Source organism: Protopterus annectens, chromosome 11.part0 (assembly GCF_019279795.1).
Source record: "Protopterus annectens isolate FY-2018-M chromosome 11.part0, PAN1.0, whole genome shotgun sequence".
In the NCBI taxonomy this organism is placed as follows: domain Eukaryota; kingdom Metazoa; phylum Chordata; order Ceratodontiformes; family Protopteridae; genus Protopterus; species Protopterus annectens.
Genome location: NC_056745.1, coordinates 706,653,096 through 706,666,267, shown reverse-complemented (window position 1 = coordinate 706,666,267; position 13,172 = coordinate 706,653,096). Strand labels below are relative to the sequence as shown.

Sequence of the window (13,172 nt, the reverse complement as noted above, 5' to 3'; positions counted from 1 at the left end):
ATTAATGTGGGAAGGTTCAGAACCAGCAGGAGTATCCTCTTTACCCTTTGCTTTATATTTACAGACATTGGCAAAGAAAATAAGGGACTCCAAAACTCAAGGATATTACTGTTATGATAATTAGAAAAATATGTCTTTATTTGCAGGTGACGATATTTTGTACTTAATAAATTCAGAAAAGAACATCAGTGTTGAACATTTTTGAGGCAAGTCTCTGTGACATAAAATCAATTAACCTACAACAAAGGCTACAGCCATAAACTGTGTACCCACTAATGACTGGTTCAGCAAAAAACATATTTATGGGGCATAAAATGAAGTATTTAGAATATGCATTAAAAGAGCTTTGGTTATGACAGTTAAGGATATGTGGAAAGAAGCTAAACAAAAATATAAAAACTGAGAAGCTAGAAGCTCTTATTTCTGGATACAGTTAGTAAGATAACAGCAACTGCTTTTACTACCTTTAGTTTTACATAATTAATTAACATAAAACAAAGGCTACGGCTGCAAATTATGTACCTACTAATGACTTGGTTCAGCAATAACCATATTTATGGGGACATGAACTGAAGTATTTAGAGTACACATTAAAAGAGTTTTGGTTATGGCAGCTATGGATATGTGGGGAAGAAACTAAACAAAAGATAATATAAAAATTGAGAAAATGTAAGCTCCTGTTTTTGGATACACTTAGTAATATACAAGCAGTTGTTTTTAGTCCCTTTAGTTTTATACACAGATCAGACATATTTCTATCAACCATATGAGAAGTTGTGAACAATAATGAAAAAGAATTGAAGGAATTTATCTGGGAGGCAAAGAGTTAAGATGGGTAAGTAGACCCCCCCCCTCTGAAAAAAAAGGTGGTTTAGGATTACCTGATTTGAAGTGATGTTTTAGCACTACACATTTAAGGCTTGTATACACAACACATGTAAAAGGTTGCATAATTCAAAGTGGAAAAGGATTATGACAAATCAGGGTGTGGGGTTCAAGAAATATGGAGTATGCGGAATTTTGGATGCAGATCCTTAAGGGGAACACAGTAACCACCACACATAATAGTATATTCAGAAAGCTGCAGAAAGTATTCTAAGGACTAAGCCAACACAGGAATGGAGAAAGGAGATTTTGCAAATGGAAATTACTGCAAGAAAGTATACAGAAAATAGGCAAGAGGCAACTGGTAGTTACTAGAGAAAACTGGCAAAGGGAGCAAATAGAGATAGAAAGGTAACAGAGTGGGACGAGGCCACAAAGATGTTTGGACTGCAGTTTGGAGACTGTCCTTCCTATCAAGGACTGATATCACAGAATAGGTAAACAGAAAGGGATGGGGGGGGTCTTAATTGAAAGGCCTGCTCTGGTGGACTTGCTAGTTAAATCTAGAAAAGGGGATAATTAGTAGGGTGTATAAAATATTGCATGATAACTACAAGACTCAATTAGAGGAAGTTAGAAGAAAATTGGGAAGAGAGAATGGAAAATCAACTTACAAGGGAACAATGGGGAAGACATTTGTATGGCTCCCAAGTACACAACAAAGTCCAGTAGGTTTAAGCTATTTGCTTCAACTGTACATGAAGTACTCAATATTGTAAAAGAGACAAAAGAACCATAAGATGAATCTTTAGAAAAGGAAAGGAGCAAATTACATAGTAATAAATGGAATCTGTGGGAACAATACATGTAATGTTCAGGAGTAAGAGTGAGGCTTAAGGGAAGGCAGGAATTGAATGATTTATATAATGTTGGACTGGAAAACAGTTTAAAACATGTAATGTATAATGTGTGTAAATGGAAAAATGCTAATATGGTTTGTTTTCTATTACTGCGTGTGTGCCTATGTCTTAAGTGATAATTTAATAACCATGTTTAAAAATAAATTGTAGCTAAATAATTCTGACAACAGAGGCACGCATACAATGCTAGGGAAGAGCAACCCAAAAATATGACAAAAATACTGCTGTTAAGGCCCCAGCTGCAACTCGTAAAGGAAGAGGGTACAGAGCTCAGGGTTTGTATGAATACATGATGTGTATAGTAGAAGGAAGGCTAGAATAAGGATATTGTCAAGAATCTGGAGAAGGGGGATAAACTACAGGGACAAAGGCATATTTAGACAAAAGATTAAAGTGAGCAGGAAACTGGAGAAGTAGATAAAATAACTAACAGTCGCATCAAAATCACATTGCAGTTGGTGATATTGTGTCTTCTCACAGCTTTCTTAATTTTATGGATTTTATTCCACAATTTCTCCATGCAGTTTGTTTCACAGCATGTAAAAAAAAAAAAAAAAAAAACCACAGCTGAAAATAAAAGGGCATGAAAGTAGTTTTGTGACCTAATGGTGCATACGGCAGGCATATTAGGATCTAAAATTCCAAGCTAGGGTGTACCACTGTTTAATGTCACGTATGGACAAAACATCTGCTGAGCACAAAAATAAAAATGACTGGGCCATACTGAGCTGGACTGATGCATTACAGTGCTCAAGTTCCCCGAGACTAAGACAATGGTGAGATATGCATGATATGATGGAAGCAAGCTTGGCTACTCTCCTGTTGGCATGGTCAAGTTTTGCCAGCAGAGTGACATGGAGGACTGGTAAAGATGGTGCAGGTGGACAGTAATCTGGTCAGGAGAAATGTGTGCATACAGATAAATTTGGCATGATCTATTAGAAAAGCCTGGACTCTGTAAAGAAATCCAAGTTGCTGGTGGGCTTTTGGGATTTTTTTTTTATATAAAGATCATTTTTTTAAGTTTTCATTGATAATGACAGCCAGTAATCTTCCATAACCAGAACCTCGATGTTGCTACCATTATTAGCTTTACTGCAGAACTTATGGAATGGAGAGGGGTCAGGGATGGTACTTCTAAACAAAGATTTCATCTTGGTGAAATTGAAAGGGCGCTCACAATTTAACAGCAATTCCTATACCGTAGGGAATGATTTTTCTAGTTGGCAAGAGACAAAACTGACAAAGTTGACAGAGAAGGGAAGGCTTGGATCATCCGCATTCTGGGATTAACTATGCCACACAAGTATATGGAGGCATTTCATTAACAAAGACTTTGAAAACAATGGGACCAGGATGGAACCTGGAATATACCCATTTGGATAACATTCAAGACCAAGGCTGTTTACCATGTTGCTAAGACAGAGTGAAAGATACTGTCATGCACTTTTGAACGGTCCAAAAACAGAAAAACAACTATCTCTTCATTATTTAATTTAGTAAAGATGCAATCCATACAGAAAAGAACAGCAGCTTCCGTGCTACATCCTGGCCAGAAAACGTGTATGCCAATAGAAAGAAGATAGTCATGGATGCAAAGAGCTGTTTATGGGTACATTATTCTTTCTTAGTGACATGACAGAAAGGTGATAGGCCTCCCTTGTTTTGTGCTATTTCTATTGCTTAAGGAAATAGGCTTTAGTAACAAAACAATAAAAAGAAAATTATGTCTACGGTGAAAAGACAGACTATTGTTTTTGTTGTTAATTCAAGACATTCATTCATATGTTTGCCAACAGGTGAAGCAGATTTAAGATGAGGTAAAATGGAACAGGTTGGGTCAGCAGGGAGAGAAGAATTAAGTGAACTTGAGGGAGATGGCAAAGCACTATACAAGAAACTGCAAAGTGGGATTATAGATTTGCAGATTAGTTTGAAGTGCTCACTAAATTTAGTGACTATATTTGAAGACAACAGACTGGGTAAATGGTTGGCTGGGATTTCCTCACTGGTCTGAGAAGCTGACACAGGTCTTGTCAGGAAAAAAGAGTGTGTTGTCTTTGTTTTCCATTTGACTCTACCCTGATGCCGAATCAATGTTTTCTGCCCTCAGTTTGTTCAAGTACTAGACACAATCTTTAAAAGGTTAAATAGCTTGCAATCTCTGGCTGAGTTTGGCTTAACTGAGAAAGGGTGCATCTTTGCCTGTGAAAAAGGCCAGGTCTACACTGGGAACTGTAGGCAGCAGAGTGTACCCGCATGCACAAGCTTTGATAGCTTTCCCTAGTATTTACCATCACTGAGCATCTCTGAACAATATTAGGAAAGCTGTCCCCCCACTAGGTTGTCCATGTGGCCCACGTGTGACCCATTCATTTACTCCATACTAGCTGGAGTAGCCATATCACCCTTAGGGAGACACCTTATCAATAACCACATCTTATTTTTCAAGCAATGGGAGTTAAGAGTTGGTTATCAGATGAACTCAGGTATGACGAGAGCTTTGGAACGGATTCCAGGATGGCATGATCCTGATGACTGGCTGTGACATCATGGGTGGAGTTAGGAAGTGGTTTGGAAGCCCCTTCAAATTGTGTTTTTTTTTTTTTTTTGCTGTTGGGCCCAATAAGTTCTGTTTGCAGTTCTTTGATACAGTTCATCTAGCTCACAAGAGTAACTGAATGAAATATATTCAGGGAAATCCTACAGCTTCAAAAATGTTTGCCACCAGTATTGGTAAATGAGATTGTAATTATAAACTCCACTGACTTGCACTTTCAGCAAAGCATTATTTAGTAAAATGCAGTTTGGTGAACTGCGACATATAGTCATACTAACACTAAGTAAGATATGTTCGCACAACAGTGACTGAATAATCCCATAGAACATCAGGTATGGGAAGTCCTAAGCAGCAAGAGTTTCTTCTTGTGTTTCACTGTAAGCTAAATAATACAGATAAAATAATTAAACAATATAATATAATAAAAGCAAAGGAACTATGCCATCATCTCAGCTATTCTTCATTGTTTAATGTAACTGTTACTCTGAAACACAACTCCTTAAAAACAGATCAGATGCCAATTTTAAATATAAGAGCAGGTGCCAGTCTTAAATATAACTTCTTTGGGTCCCATCTACATTTTCGGGTTTGACAAGTCACATAAGCAATGAAACAGTATTAGAAAGGGTAACCCTTACATGAAATTTTATTCTTAAGATGTACAAAACGGCATCATGAAAAAAAATGAGTAAACTAACAGTAAAAATAAATGGATATCCAACAAATTCTCACTAACAGATGTGCAACTTTCTGTTAAAAATTTGCTGTAGATAAAAAAAAAGTACTTTTGTCTTTGCAGTGAAGACTTCATCAGACAAATTCTAAACCATAAACCTTTTTATACCACACTTTATCATGTGGGTAAATGAATGAAACAGTCATGGTCCACTAACACCATACTAATTGTGTTATCATTTAAAATGAAATTAACTTTCTTAGATATCAAAATTTGGAAAAAGGAGAATGCAGCTTTATTGGGGTCCTACTTTAGTTATAAAAATTTGGGTAGTAACACATTGTTGCATTATAATAGTATGCACCCTTCTTATGTTAAGAAAAAGAAAACAGTTAAAAATGAAATGGTTAGGATAAAAGAGTTGACTTCTAAACAAGAATAGACTTGATACAGTAAATGCTTAGTTTACTGGAACTCAAGCAACCAGAAAAAAAAAATTGTAGAAATACAGTACGATTTTCATGTACTGCACTTTCTGCCCCCCCCCCCCAAACCTAAGAACAAGTCAAACCAAACAAATAGTATAGGGTACAGTAATAGTCAGGCCTATTTTTAATAGTAACCCTCTAGCAACCAGAAACTAGTTATCCGGCATCTACCAATCCCCATGGGTTAACCAAGAGTTTACTGTACTTATTACTTCCTTAGAAGGTATATGCAGTTAAAGGGGTTGTCCTGATTTGGTTACAAAGAGTATAAAGAAGGAACTAGGCAACAGAGGCCTCAAGATAGAATAAAAGTACAGTTGTGTACACTTACCATAAATGTAGATGCTCGAGTGTATTCACTGTTGCAGTCATCACCTGTGGGTTATCCCTGCTGTGCTAGCACTCGGTCATCCTGAATACCAGAGTCAATGTTTTTGTGCACCAGCTGCCGTCGCCTGTAGTCTGACATCAGGTCATCAGTGCTATAAAGCAAGGCAGCAGACATAATTACATCAGGTTTTCTTGCCCTAACCCATCAGAAGCACAAGGGAAAAGAGAGCAGTGGTCCTGCTGGCTAAAAGCCACCTTGGGAAACTTGTGTACCCTAGGGGAAGATGTTAAATGAGGGAGCCACCTTGGGAAACTTGTGTCCCCCTAGGGGGGATGTTAAATGGGGGATGGAGGAAGAGAAACCAAGACTGCAACAGTGAATACACTTGAACATCTACATTTATGGTAAGTGTACACAACTGTACTATGTTCTTAGTGTTTCAATGTTGCAGTCATCACCTGTGGGAGGATTCCCAAAGCTGAGGAAAAGGGTGGAAGGATAGGTTGAGCCCTAGTTATAGGTCAGGAGGCCTCCAGAACTGCAGAGGCAAACCCTGCCCTAGACTTAGAAAACAGAGGTAGGTGGTAATGCTTGTAAAGGTATGGACAGAGGTCCAGGTGGCTGCTTCCAAGATGTCCCTGGTAGGTACCCCTCTGAGGAAGGCAGTGGAAGTGGAGGTTGCCCTAGTGGAATGGGTACGGATAGACTTAGGGATGGGTTTCCCATGCAGTATATAGCAAAAATGTAAAATCCACTTGGAAATGGTTTGTTTGGAGATGGGCTTCTCCTCAGCCCCTGGGGCAAAGCTTACAAGAAGCTGGTATGTTTTTCTGAATGGCTTAGTATGGTCCAAAAAGTATTTGAGTTATCTGTGCATGTCTAGTGAATGTAGAATTCTTCCCCCTTGTTTTGAGGGTTGGGAAAGAAGGTGGGAAGGTGTATGGCCTGGTTAAGGGTCACATCAGATACCACCTTAGGCATAAAGGAAGGGTTAGTCCTCAGGGAAGCTTTGTCTGCATGGAAAATTATGAAGGGCTCGAGAGCCATGAGAGCTTGAAGTTCCGAGACCCTTCTGGCTGAGGTGATAGCTAGTAGGAATGCAGTCTTCCAAGAGAAGTATTTCAATTCTGTTGAAGTGGCAGGCTTGAAAGGAGGTAAGGTTAGTTTTTCTAACACATAATTCAGGTCCCAGGGTGGCACCACAGGCCTTCTGGGAGGTCTGATATTAGAAGTCCCTCTGAGGAATTGCTTAATCAAAGGATGAGAGAATAGGGGTGGGGTCTGAATCATAATGGGCAGAGATGGCCGAGGCATGGATTTTAATAGAGGAGAAAGAGCAGCCACTATTGGGCAACTCTGCTGGGTAATCCAGGATGAGAGGGATGGAAGGTTGGGAGGTACTGCCCACTTTTGATTGTTTCCAGGAGCAGAATCATTTCCATTTTCCTGCATATGATTTTCTTGTGCTGGGCTTTCTGGCCTCTGTGATGATGTCCAGGACCTGTTTGCTTAACAGGGACTCCTTGTTAGTTTTTAGTGTATAAGCCATGCTGAAAGTTTGAGAGTCTGTAGGTCTGGGTGCGGTAATTCCCCCCCCCTCTCCTGGGTCAAGAGGTCTAACATCAGGGGAAGCAGCTTTGGGGGCTATAAGGTCAGACTGCATAAATAAGGGGTACCAATGCTGTCTGGGCCAATCTGGAGCAATGACTATGGCCTTTGATCTCTCCTCTCTTAATTTGATGAGAACCTTGGGAATCAGGGACAGAGGAGGGTATGCATACACAAAGAAGGAGCTCCAGGGGAAGGTCAAGGCATCCACCTTCCATGCTAGGAGGTGATACTCCCTTGTACAGAACTTGTGCAGCTGGTGGTTGAGGTGTGAGGCAAAGACATCCACTTCTGGGGTCCCCCACTCCTGGGTGATTTGCAGAAAGACTTCTCTGTGGAGCTGCCATTTGTAGGGGACCAGTAAGCTTCTGCTTAAGTGGTCTGCCAGTGTGTTGTTGATCCCTGCTAAGTATTGGGCAATTGGGTGTAGCCCCAAGGAGGTGGCTGTAAGCCAGAGACTCATGGCTAACCTGCACAGGGCATTGGGTACCCCCCTGCTTGTTGATGTACCACATTACTGTGATGTTGTCTGTTTTTATAAGGAGGGCCCCTGGCCTGAGATGGGGTTAGAAAGATGTCAGAGCCTTTTGCACTGCCATCACTTCTTTCTGGTTGATGTGCAAATTAAGTTGCGGGGCATTACAAAGGCCTTGGGTACACCTGCCTGCTAGGTGAGTGCCCCAAGCAATGTCTGAGGCGCCGGTGGTAATGGTCTGGCCGGAAGGGCAGAGGATGAAGGAAGACCCTTGTTCATGGCGCAGGTCACTGCCCACCAGAGAAATTTGGCCCTTATACAACTGATCAGAGGGGCAGTGGTCTCTAGGGACAGAGAGTGCTGACACCAAAGATTCTTTAAGTACCACTGAAGTTTTCTCATGTGAAGCCTGGAGAGAGGGATGAGAAGGATGCAAGATGCCATGTATCCCAGGGCTTGCAGGAACTTCCTCATAGTGAGTTGACTTCTTGAAGACAGCTGGGTGAAGTAAAGATGCAGGAAGCTCTGCATTTCTTTGGAAAGGAAGGCAATTTCGGTTGCTGTGTCTAGCACAGCTCCCAGGAAAACAATTTTTCTGGTGAGGTTTTGCATTGATTTTTTTCTTGTTGATGGTGAACCCTGGGGAAGTTAGCAGTGATTTGACAAAGAGAAGGTCCTAGAGCAACTTTTCTTTGCACTCTGCCTGAATGAGGCAGTCGTCCAGGTAAGGGTAAATCTGTATATTTCTCTGTCTGCAAAATGCTATAGCTGGGGCCAAGCATTTGGTGAATACTCTGGGAACAGTAGATAAGCCAAAGGGCAGTGCAGAGAACTGAAAGTGTTGATAGCCTGCTGTGAAGCGCAGGAATTTTCTGCGTGATTCCCTGATGGGGATGTGGAGGTAGACATCTTTTAGGTCTAGTGTCACAAGCCATGCATTTTGTGTGAGCATAGGCAGGAGCTGCTGCAAGGTTAGCATTTTGAATCTGGGGACTACCAAGGTGGTGTTCAGTTTGGATAGATCCAGGATGGGGCCGCCGAGTGCCCTCTTTTCTGGGAACAAGGAATAGTCTGGAGTAAAAATCTTTTCCTGTTTGATCTGGAGGGACAGGTTCTACTGCCCCCTAGGATATTAGAGTCTGGACCTGTTTCAATGCCTCTGCCCACTGGTTTGGGGGGGGGGGGGTCTGGGTACCCTGTTGAATAGGGAGTTCGCAGAAGAAGAATCTGTATCCCTGAAAAATAATTTTTAAGACCCACTGGTCCTTGGTTATAGAAACCAAATTGTCCTTGAAGAGGGTGAGCCTTCCTCCTAGTTTTTGATGAGTGACATGAGGGCAAAGGGGGCAGAGAGAATCATTGTGAGTGCTTGCCATAGAAGCTTGGCTTAGAACTCCCTGCCTTAGAGATGGAAGTGGTCCATTGTTTGCTTCTTTGATGGCACTGGGATAGGGGCCTGGATGGCCTGTCCCTGCAGGGCTTACCTTGGCCCTGTCTGCTAGGTGTAGAGAAGGCCCAGTGCTTAGAGGGAAAGTTCCTGGTGAATCTGGGAGGTTGAACTTGAAAAAAATATTTTACTGTCTGCATACATTTTGCTTTGTCTTCCATCTTTTTAACCACCTCTTCTACTTTTTCCCCAAACAGGCGTTCCTTATCTAGGGGTGCATCAATAAGTTTAGACTTGACATGATCAGGGAGAGGTTGTTCCTTCAGCCATGCATGTCTTCTAAGAACAGATCCTCTCACTGCTGCCCTGCTAGAGGCTTCTAGGGCATCATATCCACATTGTAATGAGTGTCTGGCCACTTGACAAGCAGAGTGTAGTAAATCTGCCAGCTCCTTTGAGTTGGCACAGTAAGGAGAGGTAGCAATCTTCTGTTTTAATTGTTCAAAAGTGTGTTGTTGATATTTTAACATATGGAACTGACAATTGAGTGCTCTGATAGCTAAGGTTGCAGAGGTGTATACTTTCTTACCCCATCTGTCTAGATCTCTGGAGTCTTTGTCAGAAGGAAGAAGATTCTTGGCAGAACTACTCTTAGCTCCTTTGGGTCCTTGTGTAATGACCTCAGGGTCTGCAACAGGATTCCTGTACAGATATTTGTGAGAATCCAGTACTCTGTAGTACCTGTCAGGTTTACTTGGAGCAGGAGGCAGGGCATCAGGGGCTAAGCTGGATTCATGGAAATCATCATCCACCACTTCCAAAATAGGTGGGATGGCCAGGGGTCTGTGCTGGGGCAGGTCCAGAAACTCTCAAGTCATTTCTTTGACTGTGGGAAGTCTTGAGATTCCCACTGAAAATGTTCCCTGAGGGAGTGAAGGGTTTCCCCAAAGGAGAGGTCCTCTGGAGGGGAGGCAGAAGGGATGGATTCCTCTGCATCTGAATCCTCAAACAGTTAAGGGATGTTGTTCCTCTTCAAAAGCAGAATAATTAGGATAGCTCACTCTCTTGGTCTGTTATAATTTCTGGAGAAGGATGCCTTTTCCTTTTTGAAGTAGGGGCCTAAGTACCTTGGATAAGGGAGATGAGATCCTCTGCCATTTTTAAGCATTTGAGCTTAGGGAGAGAAGTGGTAGTCAGATGCAAAGACATAATTGTTTGTCTAGAATCAGTAGTGCGAAAGGCCTCCTTGGAAGCCAGTGCCTGCATCGCAGCTCCGGACCCAACAGAGACAGCCAAAGGCTCGCAAGAAGAAGTGGATTTCTGCAGCATACCAGAATCCAAAAGGGTCGCGGCAGAGGCCTGTGTAGAAAGCGAGTCAGGCATTAGGGGCTGTGAAAGCACCTCACCAAATTCCGGAGAACTGACAACTTGCTTAGCAGTAGCATCATCAGAAGGCATAACCTAGTGTGGCCCGTCTCTATCTTTACCTCTGTGTTTTTTCAGAATACCGACTGATTGTTAGCTGACGGATGCCATATCAGAATTCGAAGATGGAACACAAAAACAACGGTCTACAAAAAGCTCTACAGCGAATGGTTCTCGCATTAAAGAGGGCACAGAGCCAGCAATGAGGGACATCATGGTCTGGGCCTAAACAAGTGATGAAGTAAGAATGAAAGTCTCAGTGTGGGATCTGCTTTCCACAGGTGAGGCAACTGTTAACTTTTTCGGACATCAGTCAGAGCAAGAAAAAAGGGTCCCCAACGGGGTACTTAACTTTAGACGTTTGCTGCTGAAATTCAACTTTTGGTAGCAACCGAACGGCACTCGTGCAAACTGCTTCTGCTATGGGCTCCATGGCAAGAAAGACTGATGTAATGCCTTGCTTTATAGCACTAACCACCCGACGTCAGACTACAGGTGATGGCAGCTGGTGCACAAAAACATTGACTCTGGTATTCGGGCTGACCAAGGGCTACCATAGCAGGGGATAACCCACAGGTGATGACTGCAGCAGTGAAACATGAAGAACATCTTGGGATTGTCATCTAGCTATGCCATTAGTATTTTCACTTGACAGAAAACAGATTAAAACTATTATTCCAAAAATATTAGGACATCTTAAGAGCTAATGAAGAGATTTATCATACTTCGGGATGTAAAACAACATTGATTAAAAGCAGAAGCAAAAATCTGAAGCAATATTTTGAGATTAAAGAAATACAAACTTATTGAGTGTCAGGGAAGTTGGGCAACTTCAGATATATGGGTTGCTCTTCTTGTTGTTGTATTTCTATTTCTAATTTTTTTTTTTGTATATCTACTACTGAGTTACAGCAGACCTTGATTTTTTACATGCAACAGTGAAAATGTTGTGTATGGTGCCACATGCTCCTGTGACAATTTTTATGTAGGCAAGATGAACAAACAAATTAAGAGAAGACATACAATACAACTAAGTGATAAAAACTGAAAACACGGGGAACGCATTATGGAGGCACACTGCCATCTGTACTAATATTAAGATGTTTTTATTTGCTGTTTTAGATTCTAATCATCAGTGTTTTTACAGGATGCTCAATGCTAATGAGCTACCTGGATTAAATTATTTTATTAATTACAAAGCAGCTCTTAAACAGCTATTTGTTAAATATTATTAATTTACATATTAAATGTACTTCTCTTATATGCAAGAAGTTTAAACTGTTACATTTTAAAAAGTAACGCAACTAACAGGATGGTAGTTGATCACAATCAGTTCATTCACTCAGTCATATGATGAAGTGAATAACAAAGTTCTCAGTCATATGATGAAGTGTATATAACAAAGTTCATCTGTGAAATACGATTTACAATTTATCTGATAAAGTCTATTGAGTAAAGATGAAAATGTTAAGCAAAATAAGTGGATACAAAGGAAAGATGAAAATTAAAAATTTCAGAGTAGAGAAACAAAAAAGATTACAAAGAACATTCTCTGTACAGCTACATGAAACAGAAGCCTTGCTTACCCCTGGCAATAATGATGGGTCATTCTGAAGTAGCAGCACTCGTAGAAGACTGTCATCCAGGTCTAAAAGGTCACCGTCACATAAAATCCTGGCATTATGCATGGAGTGGAAATCATGAGAATACCTGCATCTTTTTTTATAAGAAAAGAAAAGCACAGCAGAGGTTTAACACGCTTGAATGATGAAACGGTGTTATAAAATCCTATTGTACTATGTATTGCAGATAAGCATAATAAATAAGTGCTTTTACATCCACACTAGTAAGGTTCTGGACCAAGGTTTGTACAGACTCTAAAAGTTTTCTTCTTGTTCCTCCCTTGGATGATTTATTTTTCCTTGGTCCGTGAAGGCTACTCAGTAAATATAATGAATCAGCAACGGCACCCCATAAACACACATTGGAATAAATCTGCCTTAAACTTCAGGATGATAAGCTACTATTTTACTATAAATTTCTAATGTGTTAACTTCAGTAGCTTGGACTTAAAAGCAGTGCATTACTCTGAAAAAAAAAAAAAGGCTAAACCAGATCATACTGCTCTACCAATAGCTTTGTACTTTTTATGTTGACTTTTGTGTTTGCACAAGCTCAATATATTAATTCAGTGGAAATTAATAAAGCATTTCCGTGATGTGCCATGAGACAAGGGCAATAGAAAAGGCTTTGAAATTTGCATCAGAATAGCAGAATAGTGTCACTCTGACAGAACTACAAGCAGCATAACAAGTTTATCACTTTTTGTTAGTGCAATCAGTAGAAAAGCTATCATGTTGACTATTGTTGTGTTGCTTCAGCTAAGAACACTTCAAAAAGTGCTGCCCTATGCTGGTGGCATAGACAGGTAAAGTCGTGTCTATGATCCAGGAGACCAGAGACTGATTAGCAGTTTA

General features: G+C 40.8%; 1 protein-coding gene across 1 annotated transcript in view; it reads right to left on the bottom strand.

Moving 5' to 3' along the window:
* LOC122814987 (protein mono-ADP-ribosyltransferase PARP12-like) overlaps window positions 1-13,172 on the bottom strand; it is a 1,242,293-nt gene that overhangs the window by 1,089,358 nt on the left and 139,763 nt on the right. The window contains exon 2 of the mRNA XM_044087242.1: window positions 12,282-12,411. Within this exon, the coding sequence (XP_043943177.1) occupies window positions 12,282-12,411 (130 nt within the window). The remainder of the gene's footprint in view (window positions 1-12,281; window positions 12,412-13,172) is intronic.